The sequence below is a fragment of the Balaenoptera acutorostrata genome, chromosome 10 (genome assembly GCF_949987535.1).
Source record: "Balaenoptera acutorostrata chromosome 10, mBalAcu1.1, whole genome shotgun sequence".
NCBI lineage: Eukaryota > Metazoa > Chordata > Mammalia > Artiodactyla > Balaenopteridae > Balaenoptera > Balaenoptera acutorostrata.
The window spans coordinates 49,011,750-49,037,617 of NC_080073.1; the positions used below are offsets into that span (position 1 = coordinate 49,011,750).

Sequence of the window (25,868 nt, forward strand, 5' to 3'; positions counted from 1 at the left end):
TTCCAGCCTTTAGGCATGGTCCACTGCCAGAGGTTTTCAAACTGTGTTCCACGGAACCTCTAGGTGCTGTGGAACCCCTCAGTGGATTCCCTAGAGAGAAGGGGCACCAAGCAGGACTGCTCTGGGCTCCCATCTCTGTTCCAACTAGAGCATCAACCACACATGTCATTTAAAACCAGGATTCTGCTACCAAAAAAAAAAAAAAAAAAAAAAAGGCATCCACTGCATTGAGCCATACAGGAGCTTATATGCCCTGGGGAGCTCTTGCTGAGTTACCTGATTTTGCTTCTGACAGCTTTTAAAAGACCAGTGGAAAAACAATGCTGAGCAACAGCAACATTAAAAAAAGATCAAAACAACAGTACATAGTCTTCCATGTTGGTTTCTTTAAGAACAATACTATTTTTTTAAAATTAATTAATTTCTTTATTTTTGGCTGTGTTGGGTCTTCGTTTCTGTGCGAGGGCTTTCTCTTCTCTGGCTGCGGCGAGCGGGGGCCACTCTTCATTGCGGCGCGTGGGCCTCTCACTGCCACGGCCTCTCCTGTTGCGGAGCACAAGCTACAAATGCGCAGGCTCAGTAGTTGTGGCTCACGGGCCCAGTTGCTCCGCGGCACGTGGGATCTTCCCAAACCAGGGCTCGAACCCGTGTCCCCTGCATTGGCAGGCAGATTCTCAACCACTGCGCCACCAGGGAAGCCCAAGAACAATACTATTTTTGATGCCTAAACTCTGGAAATGTTGAAAAAAACAAAGCCTTCTTTATATATTATCATATCACACTGTGTGTAGTTGAAGCTTTGACATGACTTAAGGTCAAGTTGCAAAATTAATTGTTAGTAATTCATAATTTAGGATTGTGTTTACAATCTGATTTCTAACCAGAATCATCTACTTAAACTACACTCTCCTTTCTTTAATGCCTTTGAGTAAAATATAGTGTGTTTACACTGATTCAAGAATGTTTCAGCTTCTCATTCATGGTAGGGAGCAAGGTCTAGTTTAAATTTTTTACATGGAAACTTCTAACTTAAGCTAACAATGCTAATCTTTGAACAATGAACTATAAAACAAGACCTCTAAATTTAATCTCTATTTTATCTTTGGTCTGAACACATATGCCAGGATTTACTATATATGCCTGAAGATAAATAAGATGAAGGTTTATTTCCTCAAATTAACTCTTAGAAAATAGAGTGTTGCCTTTAAAGGTCTCTCATAGTTTGGGGACTTACTGTTCTTTAAAATGCATTGCATTTTGTTTGTTTGTTTTTGGCTGCGCCTCTCAGCTTGTGGCGACCAGGGATTGAACCCGGGGCCACGGCAGTGAAAGCGCCAAGTCCTAACCACTGGACCACCAGGGAACTCAAGGGACTTACTGTTCCTTAAAACAGTAAGTAATTTGGTACTCTCTCAATTGCTTTATTCGAACCACAAAATCTGGGAGGACACACCAGTCTGAAATGGTCTCAATCAGTGTTGGTTTTGGATGCTTTTCGAGGTCACTAGAAGAATTAATGGGAAGGAGGCAATGAGATTTAACATAGATGTGGTGATTATTCCTGGGGTGCAACTGTAAGTTGTGATAAATATTTTAAAGCTCATTTTTGGAAAGCAAAACATTAGTTGATTATGTCGTGAGAATCAAGAACAATCACTTCTAAGACAAATGAGAAAAACAACTGCTGTAATGTTATGCAAATGGGTATTTGTGTCTTGCAATAAAATTTCAGCATCAAACATGGATTCAAAATGTTCCGCATTTCAAATAAATTAGATGAATTGAAGATGATATGCTTTGGAATACTGTCAACTAAAAAAGTGGCTTTAATAATGCTATCCATTGATCTCAAAAGATGCACATCTGCATAAAATCATTTTGTGAAATGTGTGAGTAAAAAGAGTAATATAAATTAATGTGGTATTCTTTTATAATTTTAAGTGCGCAACTACATGATTAGGTTAAGTATTACAAGTAGGTATTTACTTTCCTTTTTTTTAAATTGAGGTTAAAATGTACATTCCCTAAAAATGTCCAGATCTTAAGGGTATAATCTGATGAATTTTGACAAATGAAATCACCCACATAACCACCACCCCAGTGAAGGGACAGAGCACGTCCATCCCTCCAGAAAGTTTCCCCTGGCCGTTTTCCAGTCAATTCCCATCCCCAGCCCAAAAGCAATCACAGTTCTGATTCCTGTCAAGTTGGCCAAAAAAGTCTGTTAAATCTACCTCTTTAGAAAAGTGGTGGATTGTGTTCTTTGGGGGTTGCCCTCTATTTGGGCATATATGGCACCTCGCAGATAGAAAACATTTTGTTCATTGAACATTTGAGAACTTGAATGTGTGTGCTCATGTTAATTCCAATCATATTTTACTCGGAAGCATGTGGGTCTCCGCTTTTCCTGTTTGTCTTCTGGAGTGGACATTTGCTGAAAAGCCACTGGAGAAACGGTCCTTCTGCAGCCCTGTGGGATTCATGTTCTTCTGTGGAGATGACCAGGCCTGGCCCCCCAAACACATTTGGTCTGGGTTGAGAGAGACGGAACTCTGAGTCTTGCAGGATGCATCCATTCCTAAGTAAAATCAGGGATGGGGCAGAGCTCCTCCTGGCTCTGCAATGGGCGATTCGGGTTTCCAAGCAGGGAGGGGAAGTGTAGGAGCAGAGTCCCAACCCAGCCAGGTTCACTGTCATGCCCACAGGACACCAGCACCTTGGGGGAGGGTGCTGGGAACCACAGGGTGAGGTGGGAGGAGCAACCGGTGCCAACACGTGGGGCACAGACACAGCTTGGAGCTCCATCTTCCTCTTTTCCCCTAGAGTCTCAGGGGCCTGTGAACAGGGTGATGACAGGGACGTGATGTGATCTGATGTGACATCTGATCTGCCTCAGGGGAATCTGGAGGAGGGAAGTGGAGGCTGAGTCTGTGGTGAATGAAAGTCTCAGCCAGTCGTGCTCCCGACTGTGGTTACATGGGAATCACTTCAGTCGGGGAAAACGACGTTTTTCCGGGAGGTTCAAGGTGGTCCTCTCTCAAAGGAGGCCGAAGGTTGCTCCGTGCTGCATGGGTCTGGTTCAGACCAGCTAATCTGGTTGTAGACGCTCCCTCAGCAAAAATGAGCAACTTGGTCCCTGGCCAGGGTCATGAGGGTGAGGGATTGTTCTGTGTGCATGGATAGAACGTGTGTGATGGACACAATGGTACCCGACACTTGTGCAGCCCTTACCGCGCACCCCTGTGAGGCGAGTGTTGTTACTGTCAGCATTTTACAGATGGGGAAGCTGAGAGGCAGGGGGGGCCAGGTCTCCCAGAGGGCAGGCAGCAGAGTTGGGCTGGAGCGCAGGCCATCCAGCTCCAGAGATCTGTTTGCAACCACTTCCCTGCCTCTTAGGTACAGAGGCTGAGGATGGGGCTGGGGTGGGAGTCATGGAGGGGCTGGGGGTGGAGGTGGAGGTGGAGGGAAACCATCCCTTCTTGTTCTTACCCCGGTCAAAGGGAAGGAACCATGAGGCTACAAGCCCAGGAATCCCAAAGTCCTCCATCCTGAGCCACTTCTGCTCCATGGGAGATAAAGTGCCTGCTGGCTGGGAGGCCAGGCCACTCCATGCTGTCTCAGGCTGGAAGGGGAACAGAGCATCCTGGAATGTTGTTTCTGGAAGGCAGCTCCAAGATCATACAGTCCCATGGCCTCGGCTGACAGATAAGGAACCAGAGGCCCCGAGTTCTGTGACTCGTCCAAGGTCACGTGATTGGTTGGTGGCAGCAAGCGGCACCCAGTGAAGGAATCCTCGGGCACAGATGGCCTTGATGAACTTGACGGTCCTGGGCTCCTAACAGCTGATGCAGTTCAGGTCTCTGGGGCCTCAGTTTCCCCACTTGTGAAATTAGGATGGTGGCCTACGTGATCACTAAGGTTGTCCTCAGTTGCTAAGTATGCCCCTTGAGGATTCTCCTGCATTTTCATTAGAGCAGGGGGTCACCTAGTCTCCTGCTAATAAGCAATTACTAAGCATCCACCCCCCACAACTGGGTTCTAACCACCCTGTCTGGTGGTGAAATCATCAAGGAGATGCAAGGTTTTCTTCTTGCAGACAATCCAAGCACTATGGCACTCATATCCAACAGCTTCATTTCCGTGGCTGGCCAGGGACTCTGCGGCCATTGCCCCCTGCTCATCCCTGTCCACCCACTTCTCATCTATTTTCCAGACTCTCTGAGTCCAAATGCTTCCCATGACACGGCTGCTCATCTTCCAGGACCTCTGGGAGCTGGAATAGGCCGTATCTACTGGAATGTGAATAAAAGAACTTTACCAAACACACAAAAAAGGACAAGAGGATACGGGACACAGTGTTAAGGCTGAATTTGGCAAAGGCAGCTATTGAGGGTTTGCTGTTGCCATTTGGCTTCTGCCTCTCCCCTCATCCTGACCCCAAAGAAAACATTGTGCAAGTTGAAAGCAAGAACTGGTGGTGATTTGGGAAACTGTGGGGAGCCCAAGAGAACGTGGACATCACTTGGTGGCAGAGTCCGGGTCAGCCTGGGTCAGGGGAAGCTTCGTAGTCAGAAGTCTCCAAGGGCCCAGGCCTGTCTGAGGATGAAGTGTCCTCAGTGCACTCCAGGCAGCCTGGCAAAGCCTCATTCATGAAATACTGGGTTTCAAGTATGAACTGGGGCTGATTCATGGGTAAAATACTGAAAAAGGGAATTAACTCTCTGTGTCGAATTTATCATTACCTGCCACCAGGTGGAAAAGGACATCTAGAGCTTTTACTAAAGACTCTCTAGGGTGTGGTGGTCTGATAAAGGGGTTGTAAGAAACAGGGCATTTCCATGTTGTGGCCTCAAAAGAGGGGCCTGTACAAGGTACTTAGTGTTGTCGGCTGACCTAGAGTGAGAGAGAGGACACAGGTCTCTCCTAGGTTCCCAGAACACAGCAGCTTTAATAGAGTCCCTGTCCCTGGGCCTGAGGGACAGGAAAGTCCTCCAATGTGCTTTCTAAGTCTCTTGCTCCAAGCACATCACCTTGGAAACCAATTCCAGCTGCTTAAGGCCCCATCTCTACGCAGATATAAATGGGAATAATACTAGCTAACATTGGGTGCTATTCTAAGAGCTATGGGATACACTGAATCCTTATAACACCCACTCACATAGGGTACTATTATCAGTAAGTGACATATAATTTATTGTCTAAACAGGGATATTTTTGAGAATGAAGTCGGGGAGTCAACCAGACAGAGTAGCAAGACAGAGACATAGATCAGGTATGAACCAGGCACACTGGGACATCTGGTCTCCTGAAGTTTCACCCCCATTTTACAGATGAGAAAACCGAGGCCCAGAGAGGTTAAGGAACCTGTCATGTACCTGTCAGCTTTGACTGTGGAAGGAGTACCATCTCCAAAGTCTCCACCAGGAAGCTCCCTGTCCAGCCCCACCTTCCTTGCACCCAGGATGCACAGCCTCTGTTCCATCATCTCATGGTTTATCCTTTCACAGCCCTCAGAGCAGGGCTCCTATTGTGATTGTCAATCTTGTCTACAAATTTCTCTCTCAGCCAACAAGTCAGTCTCTGTCATGAACTGCATCCCTGACTCAGAGGAGGTGGCACTGCAGGTGAATTCTGGAGGAAAAGAGAACCTCTAGAGAGTAAAGGGAGCAGGGGAAGGGAATTCCAGGCAGAGGAGAACAGCATGTGCAAAGGCATGGAGGTGCAAACAGTAGGCTTGAGTCTAGAGAGTCTGGGAGTTCAACGTGGTCAAGCATTGGATGAATGTTGGGGAGTAGTGGCCAGAAATGAGGCAGGTGAGGTGGGCCTGGACACAGAGGAGGGCCTTGTAGGCAAATCACAGAGGTGGGAAGTTATCCAGAAGGTGGATTAACATGTCTCAAAATTAAGGAACCACTTTTCCTTAATTATTGGTATATTTTTGGTGTTATTGGTATATTTGGTATATTTATTATTATTATTAATTTTGGTATTACTGGTATAATTTCAACAGGCTAAAGCATGGATGTCCCCTTTCTACCAGCATCAGCCTCATTCCTTAACCATATTCCAGCTGGCTGGGTTCTAGGGATGGGAAGCATCACCAAAGTGTCCCTGGTTTGATGCTCCCTGGACATAGTACATAGGAAATAAAAGAGAAATGGAAGATTAAATTAATAGAGGAATAAACTCAGTGACAACAGTTCTCCCCAGGAGCCAATCCTTGTGTCTCCACCAATGTGGGTCTTGGGCAAAGTTTGGTCTAGAAACTATGTTTGTTGGAATGACCTGGATTAAAGGGGGGCATAGGTTCATTTTTTAATAACATGTGTTTCATGTTAACTCACATTTATCTGTTAATCGTTGACTTTCTGTTCTCTGTTACATCCCTGGGCCCCTTTTCCATATCATGTGACACCGACCACAGCTGATGGCAACTGGGTAAACATGACCCATCCCCTGACTTACCACCTGCTCCTCTGAATTCACATGCCCCTTGAGCTTAAAAAACCCAGAGAATGTTTTGAATGCCTACTTTGCTAATTCAATTACCTACTGCCTACTCTTGGAACCAAGGTATCCGAAGATAATAAGTCCCCTTTCTGCCATGCGAGGCTGAACGTTGACCACAATGGCTGTGGCGATATTAATTTTAGGACTCCAATGTTTGAAATAAATATAGCCCTCATAAAAGGGTCAAGAAATGACACCAACTGGTTACTTAGGCCGATCTAAGATGTTTACTACTAGAAAGAGAAATAAGAGCTAAATATTTTCCATTCAGCAAAACGTAAACTGTGATAGCTTTTTTTACAGTCTTAAAGAACCCTTTTTATTATCTTTTATGTTAAATCACATTGCTATGATTTTCTAAGTGTTTCTTGATATTGCCCAAAGAACAGTGAAAGATGACAACATTTTAATAATAAATCCTAAGAAAAATACTTTTATGTATCACCATTCATTTCAAGACTGTATAATGCAGACCCAGAAAAACCTAGAAGGGTTGGGTGCTCAAAGTCTCCATTTATTCACTCTGATTTCTTCAACCGCAAAGACATTATAAGGGCAGAAAAACAGTGATAACCATCTTGGGTAGTTCCTTATAATGGATATGCCTAGCTCTATGTTACCTATGTATTTGAAAGGTTGAGAACACAATTTTTGTGTATGCACATCATTTAAAGGTAGGAGTTGTCAAAGGCATCCTTTGGTAGACCTCTCTCAAGAGTTATGAATTCTTTTGCTTTGTGAAAAGGGTCCCCTTGCTTATCAGTTTGGCAAGTTCTGATTTTCTGATATTTACCTCTGTGTGTAGCTACAGACTCCAATGTGTTCCTACAAATAGACAAAAAGGAGAAGCATTTTGATGATCACAACAATACAAGGTAAGTTAATATGAGGTTCTAGCTTTGGACAGGCCCTCCTAGCCTCACTCCGCAAGTGAAGAGCTGAATTCTGGTTTCGAACTGAAATGTGTTAATGAGAACACAGAACAGCCGTCCATAAATAAGAGCCCGTTGACAAACCTGCAGAGTTGGAAATGGAGCAGAAGGAGCAAGAAATGTAACAATAACCTAGTGCCTTTTAATTTCTAGAAAGGGAAAGACAGCAACTCAAAAAAGCCTGAAAAGACCATAACTTCAACTCCAGATGTCCTCTCTCTTTCTGGCTGAAAAGTTATCTTCTAAATAAAAGATTTGCCTCCCCAACCCCCTTCCCCATCCCTTAAGGCCATCACCACTGGGAAAAATTGTATTTGATCTGAAAGGTCAGTGTGTTACTGAGCCCAAAACTGAAACAGGAAATAAAGGGGCAAAGCCTCAAAACCAACATTCCAGAGGAAAAAAGAGCACGATCCATCATACAATTTTGTCCTCTGTATGAATATGCCATTATTTCATAAAAGATATCACTTCTTATGATAAAAGGCAATGATTTTTTTCCCACCAGCTCTAGGGTTTGGCTAAAATAATGGTGTTCCTCCCCATCCCCCACACCCTTTTCCTCTGGGTGTCACAGGCCAACAGGCTGAAAAGTCAAGAGTGCAGGCCACCACCAGGCTGCCCTGTAAAACAGCATTCATTTACATTTTATCAGAGAAAGCCAAGTCTCCCCCACCCCACCCCGGCCCCGCCCCATGAGGCCCATTTCAAAGCACTGGGATGGCCTTTTACTGGAGTTAAAGTGATACAGATGGGATGTAGTTTCAGAGAAGCAGTGACACCAAAGAATTTCCAGATGTGGTCAGATTCTCTTTAGCAAAAAAGAGAGACATAAGAATGTTATCTGAGCACTTGATGTGCATGCCAAAAATACTTTCCTTCCACAGATAATGAAACATTTTGGAAGCAGAATGGTTTGTTGATTTGAATAATAAATGAGTCAGTAGCCCTGATGTGGGACATAACACAGTCCCTGGAATTGTACTGGCTTCTTTAAGATCCGGTTCTAGCTCTTGGACCCATCTTATAGTGAAGAATGAAGCTCATACCCATCTTACGTTAAAGGATAAAGCAACACACCTATGGAATCACTGAGTTATCTCTGCATTTATTAGATGCATCACTTTATTATTGCTCTTTTACCGAAAGGTAAATAACAGTCATTTTCTGGATGCTATGTTTCAGGTGGAAGCATCTGTCTAACCTCTTACACTGGTTTTCTGAGGGGATACGCATCAGAGCAGTGGGAAGAGAAACCTAGATGTCACTCATTGAATCTAAAGCTTTAAGACTTCGTGAGAGGCCTGAAACATGCTTTCGGTCACGTGTTTAGGAGAAGTTAAGTGGAGTTAGCACCCTGACAGCTGGGGAGATAATGACTTCTCAGTATCTAACAATGCTAAGAAAGTTCCTTTTGGTCAGAAGAGGCTTGGTGGGTCTATCAGAAAGGAGTTTTCCTGTTTTCGTGCTTCTGATACACACACAATTAGTCCTCGGCAGGTTCAATGAGAACCATGTGTTTCTGGGCAATGGCTGATGTGTTCTGTTTATCCTCAGTGAGATTTCCTGTTATCAACTTTGCTAACAACCCATCGCCCCTGCAGTGACAGGGCTATGTTGCTCTTAAGGAATGAAAAAAGGAAGAAGGAAAGTAAACTGCATAACCACCAACTTCTAAGGCCCATTTGTATTGGGAGACCAGAGAACACAGGCACCTCAGCATCATCACGCGCATGCTGCCACAAAGCGTTAATGCTTCCAGATGTCACAGCAGCCGTGCACACAAGCCCCGCAACCCCTGATAGGTGGCGCCCTCAGCCAGCGGGGAGCTGGCCCTACTGCCTTGATTCATTCGCTCTGTCCACAAGGGCTAAAGGGCAGTCTCTGAACCACAGTGTGCACACACAGCCCAGGCTGGCGCTCATCCCCACCTTCCAGAGGGTGCGGGTCAGGTGTAAGCTTGCCCAGAAACACACACGCTTTCTCCCTCCCACCAAACTAAAATTGACCCACGAGCCCAGGAACGTAACTCTTGCTCCATAATTCCATCAGCCATCTCCCCTAAGTGTTTGGCTTCTGTTGAGAAAAAAAATTACAGCCAACCTAATTCTGACCCATTTCAGGACCTGATTATTCAGCTCACATTCAGACATGTGCAGAAAGAAGGAAAAATTAAAAAAATGGTTTGAGGCCATCGCTGAAATCAGCAGGCGCGCGCGCGCGTGCGTGTGTGTGTGTGTGTGTGTGTGTGTGAGAGAGAGAGAGAGACAGAGAGAGAGAGAGAGAGAGAGAGAGAGAGAACGTTTTCATAATATCTCTGATCAAAATTTGTGGAGTTCAAGTTTGCTCTTCAAAGCCTTCATTTCTAATACGTGATTCAGCCCCTTATTTCAAAGTTTTACATTTTTACTTTCTCCTACATTGAAATTAAAGCAACCTCTGTTGTGGGTGAAGGGAAATTGTCAAAACATCTCTACTCAGGGATTGAAATTCAGTGCACATTTTCCGAGTTCCTGGAACGTATGAGGTGCTCATTAGATGTGCGGCAGGGTGTGTAGGTGTCTAAGGACACACACCCTATCCTAACGCCCAGAGAAATATTTGTGATGGTGATACTAACAGAGTGGGAGTAGCCAATGCTTTCATTTATTTGAGCACCTACTGCATATAGTGCATATGTGCATAGAGTCCGGGCACCAAACACTAGGGATGCACAGCAAACAAGGCAGCCGTGACCTTTACTTCCATGGTGTTTTTAGTCTTCTGGAAGGAGACAGACAATAAAAACAGTAATTTCAGATAGCGGTGAGTGCTATGAAGAAAACAGCACACAGGGTAATGGGACAGAAAGTTGATAGGGGGTTTGCAACTTTAGCTAAGGTGGTCAGGGTAGACCTTCCTGGAAAGGTGAACTTTGGGCTCAGATCTGCATTATGAGAAGGAACCAGCCATGCAAATATTTGGGGGAAGAGTGTTCTCAGCAGAGGCAGGTGCAAAGGCCCTGAGGCAGGACGATCTGGGAAGGCATCTGGGAGGGCTTGAGGGAAGAAAGGATGTGTAAATTGGGTCTGGAGGAATGAGTGGGCTTTCCACAGCCAGAGGGAAGGGAGAAGCATTAGTAAGGTCAGGAGGCCCAGGGAAGTGCATGGTGGGTGGGTCAGCAGCCTTCGCGGTCCAGAGTGGCTGGAAGACAGGGTCAGGGGTGAGGTTGGGGCAGAGGAGGTTGCAGAACATGGCCTGGAAAGGTGGGAGGATCATGCAGAGTTTTGGACCTCATGGTTTTGGCCACTAAGATCTCCTTGTTGATCTTTTTACAGAGAACCTCAGGGTGTTTCTGAGAGCTACACTGGGGAATTATTAAGAGTAGAAGCATGTTTTCAAATGGTAAATCAGGTCCTCCCTGCCAGAGTAACAACCGTTTGTTGATGAGGAGAGCTTGGATAAAAAGGCATAGTACTTGGGGCTCAGTTTTGTTTTGTTTAAATAAATTTGTTTTGTTTTGTTTTGTTTTTTGGCTGTGCTGGGTATTCGTTGCTATGTGCGGGCTTTCTCTAGTTGCGGTGAGTGGGGGCTACTCTTCGTTGCGGTGTGCAGGCTTCTCATTGTCGTGGCTTCTCTTGTTGCGGAGCACGGGCTCTAGGCACGTGGGCTTCAGTAGTGGTGGCACGTGGGCTCAGTAGTTGTGGCTCGTGGGCTCCAGAGCACAGGCTCAGTAGTTGTGGCACACAGGCTTAGTTGCTCCGTGGCATGTGGGATCTTCCCGGGCCAGGGCTCGAACCCGTGTCCCCTGCATTGGCACGTGGATTCTTAACCACTGCGCCACCAGGGAGGGGCTCAGTTTTGAATTTTTATTTATTTGGAGATACTAAGAGAACAAAGAGAATGGCTTACGATGGGAAAAAGAGAACTAAAGGAACTGTGATACTTTTTGGGAAGAGAAGTGGGAAGAATGACTAAGTAACAGCTCAACTTCTCCACAGAGGGAGCTAGGCAACTGTTTTCCATTTTAACTCAGAAAAGGTCGGGAAATTAGGGCATGATGAACTGAAGATAGTCATAAAAAATGGGATTCAAGGGATATCAGAATGGCTTAACCCGGAGAACTTGCTGGAAGCACGGTTCTGTTGTACTGGGGAGATGTCTCGACTGTATTCTGTCCAAAGGCAGAGGGTTGGATCCCATAGCACCCCACCCCCGCCCCATCCACCCCAGGGCTGGAAATCCATCTGCCCCTACTGGAGAAGGGTTTCTTCCCCTCCCCCCTTATCTCCTCATCACATAAGCTGTATTATTAACAGTTAACTTTACATGACACCATTTAAGTTACAGGATATCAGGGAAAAGAGTGAATATCACCCAAACACTTGGCATCCTGAGGAGGGTTTCTAAGCCTTGAATTCTTGTTTGCAGGAACCTCCCAACCAGGATGAGCGGTGATTTGGTTTACGGTGAGCCCTCGAATTTCTACAGAAAAAACTGAGAATGAAGGAGAGGAAGAAATTTCTACAGAAAAAACTGAGAGTGAAGGGGCTTGTGTCTCAGAAGACAAACTTACAGTTACCAAAGGGGAAAGGGGGGTAGGGGGAGGAATAAATTAGGAAGCTGGGATTAACATACATACACTACTATGTATAAAATAGATAACTAACAAGGACCTACTGTATAGCACAGGGAAGTCTACACAATATTCTGTGATAATCTATAAGGGAAAAGAATCTGAAAAAGAACATACATACATATACATATATATATATATATATATATATATGTATGTATATATATAAAACTGAATCCTTGTGCCGAACACCAGAAACTTACAGGATATTATAAATCAACTACACTTCAATTAAAAAAAAAAAAAAAAAAGCATGTGTTCACCAAGAGGGAAAGTAGTAGACACCGAAAAAAAAAGTGAGTTTGCTTTGGGTTATTTGCTGGGTTGCTTTAAAGTGCCAGGCTTGGCTTATGTACAGGTTATGTCTTGGCCTCCAGCAAGCCTGCTGCAGGGAGATTTCTTGTTGCAACTACCCTCCAAACATAACGAAGTCATAAAACCCAGGACTTTCCTCATGCAAAATGTGCCTTAACAGCCAGCCAGCTTCAAAAATCAGTGTTACTGTCAACTGCTGTGGCCGGCGAGATAAGTGATTCACTCTGGGAAGAGAGCTCCCCCAGAGTGAGTGCTGACGAGTACACACACAGAGACTCCTGGTTTCCAATTCGGACACGGACACCACCACGCAGGGGCAGCATGCGGGGTTGGAATTGTAAAGGAGAGAAACCAAGTAGCGCCAAAATCAAGGAAAGAGAATGATCAGAAAACACAGACTTGGCAAGGCCTTATGAACAAAGATGATCACCTTACAAACTCCTGCGACAACTTGGGTCCTCCCCCCCCAACCCTGAATGAAGGTCTCAGCAAGACCTGCTCTGACAGCTCTATTTAAAACCACAAACTTCCCCACTCTCACCCCCTTGCCTCCTTTATTTTTCTCGAAAGCATTTCCTATCATGTAATGTACTATACATTTTACTTATTTATTACTTGCCTCTACCAGAATGTAAGCTACACGAGGGCTGGAAATTATTATTTTTTGTCTGTTTTGTTCCCCGTAGTAACCTAGTGCTTGCCATAGGGTGCATGCAAAGCATTTGCTGAATAAAGGAAGGTGTGGATTAAACCCCACCCCCCACCCCCCAACAGCCTTTCGTGGCAAGGACTGTCATCACCATTTTATAGATGAGGAAAGGGAAGCTCGGAGAGAATTAAGTAACAGGCTTTAGACCACGGCTTCTTAGATATTAATGTGCAAAGGAATCACTGGGGATCTTGTTAAAACACAGATTCTAATTCACCAAGTCTGGGTGGCACCTGAGATTCTACCTTTCTACATTTGTCACTTCCAGGTGATGCTATGGCTGCTGGACAGCTACAAGTCCAGACAAAACGGTGTTATGAGGCCTTGTAGTGGCTGTACAGTTTAGTGGTCAAGAGCAGACATCAACCTAGCTATTTACTGACCCTGTGACCTTGGCCATCCCTTTGTCTTTGCCTCTGCTTCCTCATCAAACTATCATGAAAATTAAAAGAATTTGTCCAGGTAAAGTATTTAGTACAGTTCCTCAACTATAATAAGTTCTTAATAAAAATTTATTATCATTATTATTGTTGTTATTAATATTACTACTACTTTTTTTAGCCTAAACCTAACAGCTCCTTCTCAGAATACTAATAGAGTATTATTATTTTCTACTTCACCAACACAGGAAAGGCCTACATTTAAGCTGAGAACGATGACCACTCACATATACTATCAAAAAGTTAGAAACTTCTACTATATATACTATGTGAGAATTCTGAGGCAGGATCTGAAAAGTGGAATTGTTGGTATTCGTTATTTTAAATTCTGATAGTTACTGTCAAATTGCCCTTCACACCAACAGTATTTGGGAGTGCCCATTTGCCCTCATCTTAACCAACAATGGATATTAACAGTCTTTTAGATTTTTGCCAGTTTAATGGGGGGAAAGACCTCATTTTCATTTGAGTTTGCATTGCTCTGATTACTGGTAAGGCTAATGTTTATTTGCCATTAAATTTTTTTATATGTTTGTCATTAAAATTTCTTCTTTTGTGAATTTCCCGTTCCTATCCCTTCACCCATTTTTATAATTTTTGGCATTTTCCTTATTGATTTGTAGAAGTTATTTATATATTATTTGTCTGTGAACTATGTTGCCAGTATATTCTCCCAAATATCTTTTAGTTTTGTTTATGATGTATTTTGATCACACAAGATTTTGGTATTTGTATAGATTTAAATTTGTCAGCCTTCTCTTATGGGTTCTAGAATTTATAACTTGCTTATGAAGAAAAGCTTTCCCATCTAAAGATTATGAAAATATTCAGCACTTTCTACTAATACTTCTTCTTCTTCTTTACATATAACTTTTTCATCCATCTATTTTTTTTCTAAGTGAGGTACAGGTTTTCCGTAATTTCTTCCCAGATGGATAAGACAATTTTCTTCATTTATTGTGAAGGAGTTTATATACCTCGATTGTTTGGGGGTGATTATTTCATCAGATATTTCTTCTGCTCCCTCCTCTCTATCCTCTCCTCTGGAACTCTAAATATGTGTATTTTGTTATGCTTTATGGTGTCCCCACGTCTCTGAGGCTTTACTTCTTTTTCTTTACAGTTGACCCTTCTTATCCACAGGCTCTGCATCTGTGGATCCAATCAACCACAGATTGAAAATATTTGGGAAAAAAAATTCCAGAAAGTTCCAAAAAGCAAAGCTTGAATTTGTTGCCTTCCAGCGACTATTTATATAGCATTTACATTGTATTTACAACTATTTATTACATAGCATTTACTTTGTATTAGTTATTATAAATAACCTAGAGATTATTTAAAGAATATGGTAGGAAGTGTGTAGGTTATATGCAAATACTATGCCATTTTATATAAGGGACTTGAGCATCCATGGAGTTTGGTATCCATAGGGCAGTCCTGGAATCAATCCTCCACAAATACTGAGGGATGGCTGTATTCTCTTTTCTTTCAGTTCTTTTTTGGTTTTGCTTGTTTGTTTACTGAGTTGCCAGGGCTATTCTGTGGAGCCTGTTTCTCATGAAGTGTGTAGCCTTTGACGTCTCTGCTCAGTAATTTTTTCTACATTGTTTTTATTTTTAAACCTGGTTTCCTAGAGGTTGTCCTGGATCAGTATAGCTTAATTATCAGTCAGTGTTTGGTCAGAGGTTGCAGAGAAATACCTTGATCCAGTAAGGCTACCACCCTTAGCTGATGGACCTGTGTGTGGCTTGGGGAATGCATTCAAAGGTCAGGCAGTTTATAAGTGTGCCCAAGCTTTTACTTGCGGCATTCACAAAGCCTCATATTGAGTCAATTGATTCTCTTGGATTTTCTAGGGAGACAATAACATTGTTTGCAATAGGGATACTTTGGTTTCTTTCTTGACAATAAAGGTTATTCATTTCTTTTTATTCCTATGACGTCCAACACTGCTAAACTGGAGAGACAAAAGCAGGAACTCATGCCTCCACTCCGCAGGTGGGACAGCTCCTAATGTTCCAGCATCAGGTGGGAGTTTTCTATAGGTTCTGATAGGGGACCTTTGTCAAGCCGAGGAAGTTCCCTTCCATGCCTTCCTTACTAGAAGTTAAAAAAAAAAAAAAAAAAAAGTGGATGTTTAATTTAATTTTTGACTTTTTAGAAGCCCTCATCAAGACAATCATCTGGTTATATCATCTTTCATCCCTTTACTAATAATAGAGTGAATAATGTTAATCAATTTCTTTATGGAGAATCAACCTAGCATTCCTGGATTACATCCTTCTTTACTCAGGATAGATTCTTCTTCTAAAAGGAATCGATTTGCAAACATTTAGAATTTTTGTTTCTGTTTTCAAAGTGAGTTTGGCCTGCAGTTTCCTTTTTTGTGTTAATGCCCATTCTCCATTTCTAGTTTTGGAATCACGGTTATGTTAGTATCCTAGAATGAGCTGTTCATCTTTTTCTACTCTCTCGAACAGCTTATATAACACAGAAATTATCTGTTCCTTGAAAGCTTGGTAGAGCTTACCTAAATAGCTATCTGGGTCTGGTGCTTTTTTAAGGCACAAGTCTTTGACTACACTTCATTTTTCTTTAATTATATAAGTTTCAGGTGTACAGCATTATAATTTGATGTCTGTATACTACTCATATTTTTTCCTGAGGTAATTGGTCTAGCTGGATTTTTTACCTCATAACACTTCTTTTAGGCTTTTTATATTTGCGGGCATTATATTGTGAAAATAATATCTTATAATTTAAAAATCTTCTCCATGTGAGTGTAGTTCTTTGATCATTTCTAGGGTTGTTTTTTGGCATTAAAACTCTTTTTCATTTCCTGATCAAATTTGCTATAGGTTCACCTATTTTACTGGACAAAAAAAAGCCCCCGTTTTTAGTTTTATTGATGTAGAATACTTTTGATTTTTTTCCATTTCACGACTTTTGCTTTATCTTCAATGATATCTTCACTTTACTTTCTTACAGTTGAACTTATTTTATTGTCCTTTTACTAGCTCTTGTTGTCAATTTAGGTCACTTATTTTCAGTCTTTCCTGTTTTCTGTATATGAGTAGTGACATTTTCTTCTGTGTGGGTTTTGTCTACAACCACTAGTTTTGATATGAACAAGCTTTCACTGTCTTTCATTTCTTATTTGTTTATTCCTTCCTCTTTGATTTCTTTTTTATCTAAAAAGTAAATTAAGATGGTGTTTAAAAATTCCCAAATAGTTCTGTTTTTGGTTGGTTGTTTGGCTAAACTTTTGTTGTCAACTTCCAAGTTTATTGCATTGTGGTCTGAGAATGTGGCTTGTATTACTTTGACTTTTGAAATTCTATTGGGATTTGCTTTTGTGGTGCAATACATGGGTAATTTGTGAATGTTCACATATGCTTGAAAAGAATGTGCATTCCCTTATTTACATACTAGGAACTCTACTAATTGCTCCATATACATTAACTTCTTCCATCCTCACCATGTGAAGTAGATAGTCCATTTCACAGAGGAGGAAAATAAGCTTGGAGAATTTAGGTGACTTCCTCAAGGTTACCAAAAGCTGGTAAGCAGGCAAGTACTAATGAGACCCAGACATTCTGACTCATTCTGTCTTGGTCTTTCTCTCTCTAAGAGATCACAATTGTTAGTTGCATTATTCAAATACTCATGATTTTTGAGGACAGTGTATTAAATTTTCCTGTAGTAACTGTGAATGTGTAAATTTCTCCTTGTTTTTCTGTCAGGTATTACTTTATATGTTTTTTATACCTATGTGATTGGTTATATAAAAATTCATTTATATTACAAATTATCATTGGATTGTATCTTTAATCATTCTGAAATACATTTTTTTGGCCCTGTTTAACAATTTTTTTGCTTCAATTCTATTTTGTTATTAATATTCTTATGCCTGTTTTCTTTTTGTTAGCATTTGCCTTATCTTTTTTTGAATGCCTTACATTATGGGTCATTTTTAAAGGTGTGTCTCTTACAAGTAACTTATGCCTGGGTCAAAAAAAAAACCCATCTGAAAGTCTGTCTTTCACTAAGGCATTTAATTCATTCTCAATTATTCTGATTATTGATATATTTGGATTTATTCTTGCCATCTCATATATATATACATGTAAAAAATTTTTTTCTCCTTCACCTGCTTCTTCATGAGTTCTTTCTTTTTAAGTGCTTCTTATTCTTTAGTGGTTTGGATGTCCTACATTGCTTTTATTCTTCTAAGTTGCCATTAAAATTTTTGCATGTTTAAAGTTTATTTTTATCAAAGCCTTGAGTTAATTGGTACACAAACTTTTCCCCCAAACAAGACAAGAATCTTGGCTTGCTTTCACTTCCATCTTGCCAGCCTCCTAACTCTTATATTGAGAGCATTTAGATCCTCATTCCAGATTGTTAACAGTTTAACTGGCTTTTTTTGGGTCCTTTTGTACTACATTCTTGAGAAATCCCTCAAGTTTCCAGTCCACTACTTTATTCTTTTATATCCATTCTACTACACAGCTCATATACTAAGGTTTTTATTTGAATGATCAAAATTTTAAATTTACAAAACTCTTGTTTATTCTATTTCATGGGAATACTGTCTTTTTGCATCTCTCTGAAGACATCAGTCTTGTTCATTCTAAAATCTTCTTCTGTTTGCCTCGTTAATATAACCTCTGGTGTTAGTTATTCTTTTGATAGCAGTTGGTGCCTCGCTGTCCTGGGGTAGATGCTCCTCATTAAGTGGGTGATTCTTGGTGGTCTGCTCATCTTCTGTCTGTTCTGTTGACTGAGTCTACCTCTGGTGACTGGGGAGTGGGCAGTGCGCCCAGGAGGGGTGTGCACAGTAGTACAGGGGGAAGTACCTGTGCTTTGAAGTCAGACAGATCTGACTACAAACCCAGCTCTATTACTTACCAGCTGGTGATGTTGGGCAAGTCTTTGAGTCCTGGTTCCTTAACTTGGGATAATGACCTTACCTTATGGAGCTGCTGTGTGGATTAAATTTAACAGCACATAAAAAAAGCCACTAAAGCCTCAGGACAGCAGTAAGTGGTATTCATTTTTTGTCAGTTATTCAGGAGAAATTTGTTCACTCTTTAGCCTTTGATCAAATGTGATCGATTTGATGGTCCCAACACCACTTTCATTAAGCAGATCTGTCTTCCCCAGATCATCCTTGGGGAAAACAATTCAGTCTTCCATTTCTAAGTTTAAGCTACTGTGTGGTCACTGATATATCAGGTGCATCTTTTCTTCATAGGGATATGGAGATCCTCATCACAAATTAATTAAGGTTCCAGTATCAACTGACTTATTTTGGCAGAAATTAGATCATGGGCAGCCTTGTCTGGTGCACATGCACTGGCGGGGGGGAGGGGGGAGGTTATAATTTACTAAGATATAAGTCTTGCCACCAACTTGGATATTCTAATAAATACAGGTATTGATATTATATTGATATCAATATCCTAATGGTACCCTATGGCAAAGTTATTGATGTGTCTCCTTGGAATATTATCCCTCATTCCCACCCAATTTTACTTCCTGGAAATCATGTCAGTTCTTTAGAATCACTGCCCAGTAGTAGGGACAGAACAAACCAGAGAGGTAAACCTTTTCAGATAGTTTTGCAGAAGGAAGAAAGAAGGGTATGGTATTTACTTCATGTTTCTTCTAGATTACTTTTAGAGTTTTTTGAAAGACCCAGGACTTTCACCTGGAATAAAGTTCCAGCCCTTCGCTCTCTGTAAGTCATTTGTAACTTTTTTCTTCCTGCATATTATTAGAAGCCAAACCCTTAAGCCTCCTTCTCCAGTGTTAGAAAGTTGCTCACAGACAGGTTTTCAGTGTCAACACCTGAAGCTTGAGTCCTGAGACGACCTCCCATTCTTTCCCCTGAACCTTCATCCCCTGTGAGTAAACTTAAGTTTGGAGCAGGATCCCACCCAAGTTCAAAAGGTCTTGCCTTCATGAGCCATAAAGCTTGTGACATATGTGCTACCTTGGCCCTCTCTTAGGCCTGTGCTCAGGGGCTCTGCTAAAAGGCCCATCTCTGCAGCAGGCCCACAACAAAGTGAGGTCGTTACATTTTCCAGGCAGGTTCCTATCAAGCTGTGTGAGAGAAGCTGTATCCTCAATCCAAACAGGAACCTTCTCTCAGGAGCAAGTGCCTATGGCTTGTCTCACACGGGTAGTCAGGCCCACAGAAGCCACTCTCCCCTGCAGCAGCCCGATCATTTGCCGGCAACGTCCACGACGTGTGCTTAGCCTCGGGGAGCAGGGCGCCTGGCCTTCCCCAATCCTAAGTCAAGAGAAATGAAGGTGCGGGTCCATGAGCAAACACAGATGATGCACCCCAGAATGAATGATGCACCCCAGAACCTCACCAACTGTCACGGGAAATGACAGTGGTTTAGCACTCCCTGTCACACTGCCAAGAAATCCATCTGCTGTACGCCCTGCAGAAGGCGTAGAGAACAGTCACCTTTGCCTGTATGTATAAGAGGTGGGCAGAGAGAATGGAGAACCAGGTAGGGCCTCCACTGTACTCCTACACATGCTGACCACTCCCTCTGTCTGGAATGTTCTCATCACGTGTTCTCCTGGTGAACGTCTACACATCCCCTAAGCCCTGACTCCAAAAGCCTGCTTCGTGAAGCATTTGCTGTCCCCTCCCCAGGGTGGGGTCCACACCTCTGTACATCCCTGGGTCTGGGCGTGCCTCCATGACTGCATTTGGTACATGGCACTGCAGTTACATTTCACAGATCTGCCTCCTGCTAGACTGAATTTCTGCCAGTGTTGCGTGATTTATTCCTCTTAGTAGAGCCTGGAACATCATTGGTGCTTTCTCTGCCAGTGTTTGCAGAATAAATCAAGGATGATCTAGCGCTTGTGATGATTTTTATTTATTTTTATCACTTCAACTATCAACATGCACTGTACCTCTGGGGGAAATGTCTACTCTGCTATAACTTTTAGTTATTCATCTTTATTTTATTTATTTATTTATTTTTCGGCTGCACTGCGCGGCATGTGGGATCTTAGTTCCCCAACCAGGGATCGAACCCGGGCCCCCTGCAGTGGAAGTGCGGAGTCTTAACCACTGGACCGCCAGGGAAGTCCCTGTGATGATTCTTATTTTAGATGGGCCAGAGAAGTCTGTCATTCTTCCCCTCTCTCACTCTCTCTGTTATTTTCATGGTCCTCCCACTAGGCCTCCTGATGGTCTCTAGGGTCGTGGTGGCCTGCCCATGCTTTGGCTGTGCTGTGGGGAGTCGAGCGTCTCCACAGGACTCGGCACAACCCCAGTGGGTGGTGGGCAATGGAAACTGCAGGTCGTTCCTCAGGCCACCACCAAGGCTGTTTCTAAATAAAACACAAGCAGGGTGGTGGGGCTTGGAACACTTGCTCTGAGGCAAGGAGACCAGGAACCTCAGCTGGGTGGACACAGAAAGGAGTCCCACTGCACTAGGCTTCCTGTACTAATCTCTCCCACGTGAGCAAAGGCACTCTCCACTCACAGGCAGCTTGACCTCAAAAAACACTTCGGGAGAACAAAAGACTCTCTGGTGAAATGTAGAGGCAGGTCTGTCCTGTCCAGGGACCCTGGCTGCAGCCCCAGACACTTCTGAATGAATTCTGAACCAACAGTTAGAAAACTGTGTTGCAGAGTCGGGGCCTTAGGTGGGGTGATAGCTCAGACCCGTGGGGTCAGCCAGCACGCCCACCCTCAGCAATCTATACAGATGATGGATACCATGGGCACTGTTGAAGGGAGAGAAACAATCTGAGGGTCCCGTGGTGTGTGGGGAGGGATGGAAGATATGTCCTCTCTCAATGCCTGCTCTCTGCTCCTGGGCTTCAGCTGGCTGAGGAGGTAGCTGGCTCCTGGCTGCCCAGGGGCCTGTCCAAGACTGGGGGATGGTGGTGGCTGAGGGTGGGGTACAGGGGGATGCCACCAGGCCTTAGGGGCCTCTCCTAGTGTAATACAGGGAAGGAGTACTGGTTTCTCCTAATAGGAGTGAGTCTGACTTGCACCAAACCACCCAAATGCACAGAACAAGAGCCCCACTCTATTCAAAGTCCCGAAAGGCCAGAGTGGAGGACGTCGCGAGCTGTATGACCTGCCCCAGTAGGCATTCTTGGGCGCTGCTGAGCAAGGGAGGGGCCGAGGCTGGGAACCTGGCTGAGCTGCAGGACGCCCTTGCTCTCAGCCCTGTGGGCTTTAGGGTAGAGGGTGTGCTGCCCACCAGCCTCTGAAACAGTACCTGGGACTCTTGCCTCATCACTGCATCCATCACGCACTGGCTTTTACGTTTCTAGTCTCATCATCGCTCTGGTCTCCGGTGATGACTGTCCATGAGAACACAGTACTTCACTACTTGCTTAGTGAGAATTTGCCAGTGAGCTTGATTTTCCATACCACACAAACGCCAAGGGCCTCTGAATACGGGCTGGTGTATCCAAGCAAAGGCTTGGCCGTCCTTGAGAATTCTGTTACATACTTTTGAAAATTCTCAGTACCGGTTTGAAAATCCAAAGGGTCTGCTTCTGAGAACTCAGAGAACGGAATGCAGGCAGCTCACAGCACTTGGGTTTTCAAGAGTCCACTCAGCTGGATGATCAGTCAGGCAGTTCTGCAAATCGTCAGAAAAACCACTTCTCATGCCTTCCCGCCAAGCCAGCTATTTATAAACACGTCCCAAAGTCCTTTTGAGTGGCTCCTGCTCGGTCTGATGATCAGTAAAGAGAAAAGGGGGTGGACTTGGTGCTGAGATACTTTAAGAATCCGAGTGACTTACATTTCTTGTTTTGCTCAATAAATAATTTTGTCCATGGGGGAGCATTTTTCTCTACGACATTATAGATGTTTATGTGAACGGCTCATAGAACATGCTCTGTGAGGAGAGCATCCCTAGCTGTGGGGACAAGGTGGAGTGGCTGGTGAGATGAACATTATGTAAGGGGGCAGATGGGAGCACGTGGGTGGCAGGAACCTCACGCTAAGCTCAAACCGTGGTAGCTGTAGGTGCAGAACACCAGGGGGCTTTTCTACCGCTGTTTCAGCAGAGCGCCCAGGCACAGGCACTTTGTGGAGCAGGAATGGAATACCGTGAGCGGTGGGGATGGCCAAGCAGGCAAGCCAGGAGGGGCACGTGTTCCGCGTTCAACATTTCCCGTGGTCCAGGGTTTCAGCCCACGTGACCCAAGAAGACAGCAATGCGGGAAACCATCATCGCCATCACATGACGCTTTCTGAGCCTCCTGTGCGCTCAGATGTGTCACATGCCATGGGTCTTGCTGCCCTGATTTTCAAGCTATCCATGGAGAGACTGTCCCTTTGTCTGGCTAGCTGTCCCTCATGTGCCCGTGCAAGAGGAACAATTCAGTGGTGCCCTCAACGTGGACCACACTCTCTCTCCTTATGTAGTGACTCTCTCAACCATCACACACCCTCCCTCCCAGGAAGGGTCACCCTCACACCCAGCCACTCCAGACTCTCAGGCACACTGAGGCGATTTTTATCAGCATGAAACTTTTCCTGAATTCATGTAGAAAGAGTAAACGACTCTTTCTTTTGTTTTATACTGTGGGTTTTTTCTTTCAGTCCAATATCAAATATTGATTGAGCATATAATATATGCCAAGCATTGCATATAGGAGGCCCTGGAAATACAGCAGTGAGCAGACAGAAATCTCCGTCCTTATATTGTATGGGGCCAGGAGGAGGCAGATAATCTAGTCAAATAGGGAAATACATGGTATGTCAGCTGGTGATGAGGGTGATGGTGAAATACAAGCAGGAAAAGGGGGTAAGGGGTGCTGGGACAAAGGCTGGTCAGGGAGGGCCTCTTTGAGGAGGTGATATCTGAGTAAGCACCAGGAGGATGTGAGGGCGGAGGTCACGTGGCTCTCTGGGGGAGGGCGTGCTGGGTAGAGGGAAGATCCAGTGCAAAATTCAGGAGGTGGGAGAGTATCTGCCATGCTCTAGGGCCAGCAAGGAGGCAGGATGACTGCGGTAGAGAGAGTGGTGAAGAGGAGGAGGAGGAGGAGAGGTCAGAGGGGGCAGGAGACAGACTGTGAGGTTGGCTGAGGTGCTGGAAGAATCTGCGGGGTAAGTGAGCCACTGGAGGGTTTTGAGCAGAGGATGACATGACCTGACTTAGATTTTGGAAGCCTGGCTCTGCCGCTGGGGCAAGAACAGATGGCAGGGGTGCCAAGGCAGGAGCAGGGACCCGAGTGAGGGGGCCACTGCAATAACCCAGATGACAGATGACAGTGCCTTGGGCCAGGGTGCTGGCAGTAGAAGGGTCAAAAGCGGTAACATTCTGATTTGTTGAGAAGGCAGAGACATCAGATTTTCTGACGGATCAGATGTGAATTGTGGGGAAAAGGCATCAAGGGTGACTCAAGCAATTGGAAGGACTGAGTAGCTGTTGCTGAGATGCAGAAGGTCGTGGGGGGAAGCAGGTTTGGAGGGGTACTGTTGAGAGTTCAGCTGTGCAGAAGACTGAGATTCCTGTTAGGCATCCAGGTAGAGATGGCCTGAAGGTAGTTAACTGTCAAAGTCTGGGATTCATGGGAGAGATCTGGGCTGGAGAGAGAAACATCTGGTGTCATCAGCACAGACTGAATATAAAGCCATGAGTCTGGGGGAGATCTCTAAGATTAAGGGTGGTAAAAAAGAGACCCTGGGCCCTGTAGAAGTTGGGGAGATGAGGAGAAAACCAGTGAGAAAGGAGAAACCAAGGGAATGTGATGTCCTAGAAGCCAAGGAGGTGGGCGGAACGATCATATCCTAGTTGAAAGAAAATCATCTACAGCTGACTTAGGATCAAGTTGAATGGCATATTCTGCACATGAACTTGAGTTTCAACCTACATTTCTGTCCTATGAACGAATCCTTCACCTTCCAGGCATCAGTGACCCTATGAGAATCTTTATGAGTGCTGGGGATCTTCCCCTTAGAAAAACACATTCAGATACGCACAAGACTACAGACAGTTGCTGGTGGTTCCCAGAGCCAGTAAAGTCCATCCCAGGAGTCAGGTTCATAACTGACGCTTGCCCATCCCCAAAGAGGTCTTCTCATGGCATGAACCAAGCTGTCTCAATGTAGAAATTCAGGTGTTGCAGGTCTCCTGGCTTCTCCAGGTATGTTTCCAAAGGTAGAATGAGTTAACCTTTCTGGGCTCTTGGGTGGAATACAAAATGTGAATGGGCTGGCTTGAGCCTGAAAGCAAGTGTGAAAACAAATGAGAACTCACCACCATCTCCTGCACATGAAACATCTCAGCTCCTCCAGGTGACAGGCGACTGGGGAAAGAGATGCTGACAGATGACCCAGGAAGGGTGCTTGGCCCAGTGTTATAGACCTGTGGGTGTGAGACACACACGGCAAGTTTTAATAGAAATAGAGATCTTCATTTCACGTCCTGCAATATATACTCTAAAATCCTTTGAAATGATACACAGAGATACTAGGGTTTAGGATACAGAAGGTCATGACTTGAAGTGAAGTGAAATATCAAATGATAAGAGATTTCAATGAAATAGAAATTTTTCGAATATGCATTTAACATCCCCAAACCTTCAAATTACCTTCTTACCCTTTAGCATTTTCGTGTATTCTTCCAGCTAAAAATTATATTTCTTTTTACACACCTGGAAATTTACTCATAGACTATTACACTTGGTGGGGATTCAGAAATAATCTAGACCAGTATTTCTCGAACTTTAACACATATCAGAATAACCAGATGGGCTTGTCAAAACATAGATTGGGGCAAGGTCATGTCCAGAGTTTCTGCAGTTGTAGGTCTGGTTGGGAGGGGGTGGGTGGAGGCTAAAGGATTTGCATTTCTAATGAGTTCCCAGGAGATGCTGATGTTGCTGGCCCAGGAAACATACTTTGAGAACCACTTATTTGGTCCAACGCCTTTCCTTTTACAGTTTGAGGTAACTGAGACCCTCAAAGAAAAAGTGGGTTGTCCCCAAACCAAATGACCTAACTTACAGAAAGGGCTGTTTTTACTATACTATCTAGCTGGTTTGGTTTCTCCATAACTTACAGCTTATCACTTGCTAATACTGTTTGATGACACCTGTGCACCTCTTTTCTGTCCCAGCATTTGGTCCTGTAAACTTTACCCCTCTCATTCCCACCACAGTCCTCCCTATTTTCTGTTTCCAGCAGCCCATTATCTCCTGAGAAATGAGAGAAAAGATGGCGGCCACAAAAAGACCGATACAGGAAAGGAGATGGAGCAAAGGCTGAACACGAAACTCAAGGAAGAAATGGAAGATGAAGGAGAGTAAAAGAGATGGGTAGATGTGTAGAGATAGAA

At 43.9% G+C, this 25,868-nt stretch overlaps 1 protein-coding gene across 1 annotated transcript in view; it reads right to left on the reverse strand.

Annotated features, from left to right (window-relative positions):
- The window catches only part of ITGA9 (integrin subunit alpha 9), a 324,192-nt gene that overhangs the window by 39,430 nt on the left and 258,894 nt on the right, over positions 1-25,868 (reverse strand). Inside the window, exon 22 of the mRNA XM_057555761.1 lies at positions 24,789-24,896. Coding sequence (XP_057411744.1) covers positions 24,789-24,896 — 108 coding nt within the window. The remainder of the gene's footprint in view (positions 1-24,788; positions 24,897-25,868) is intronic.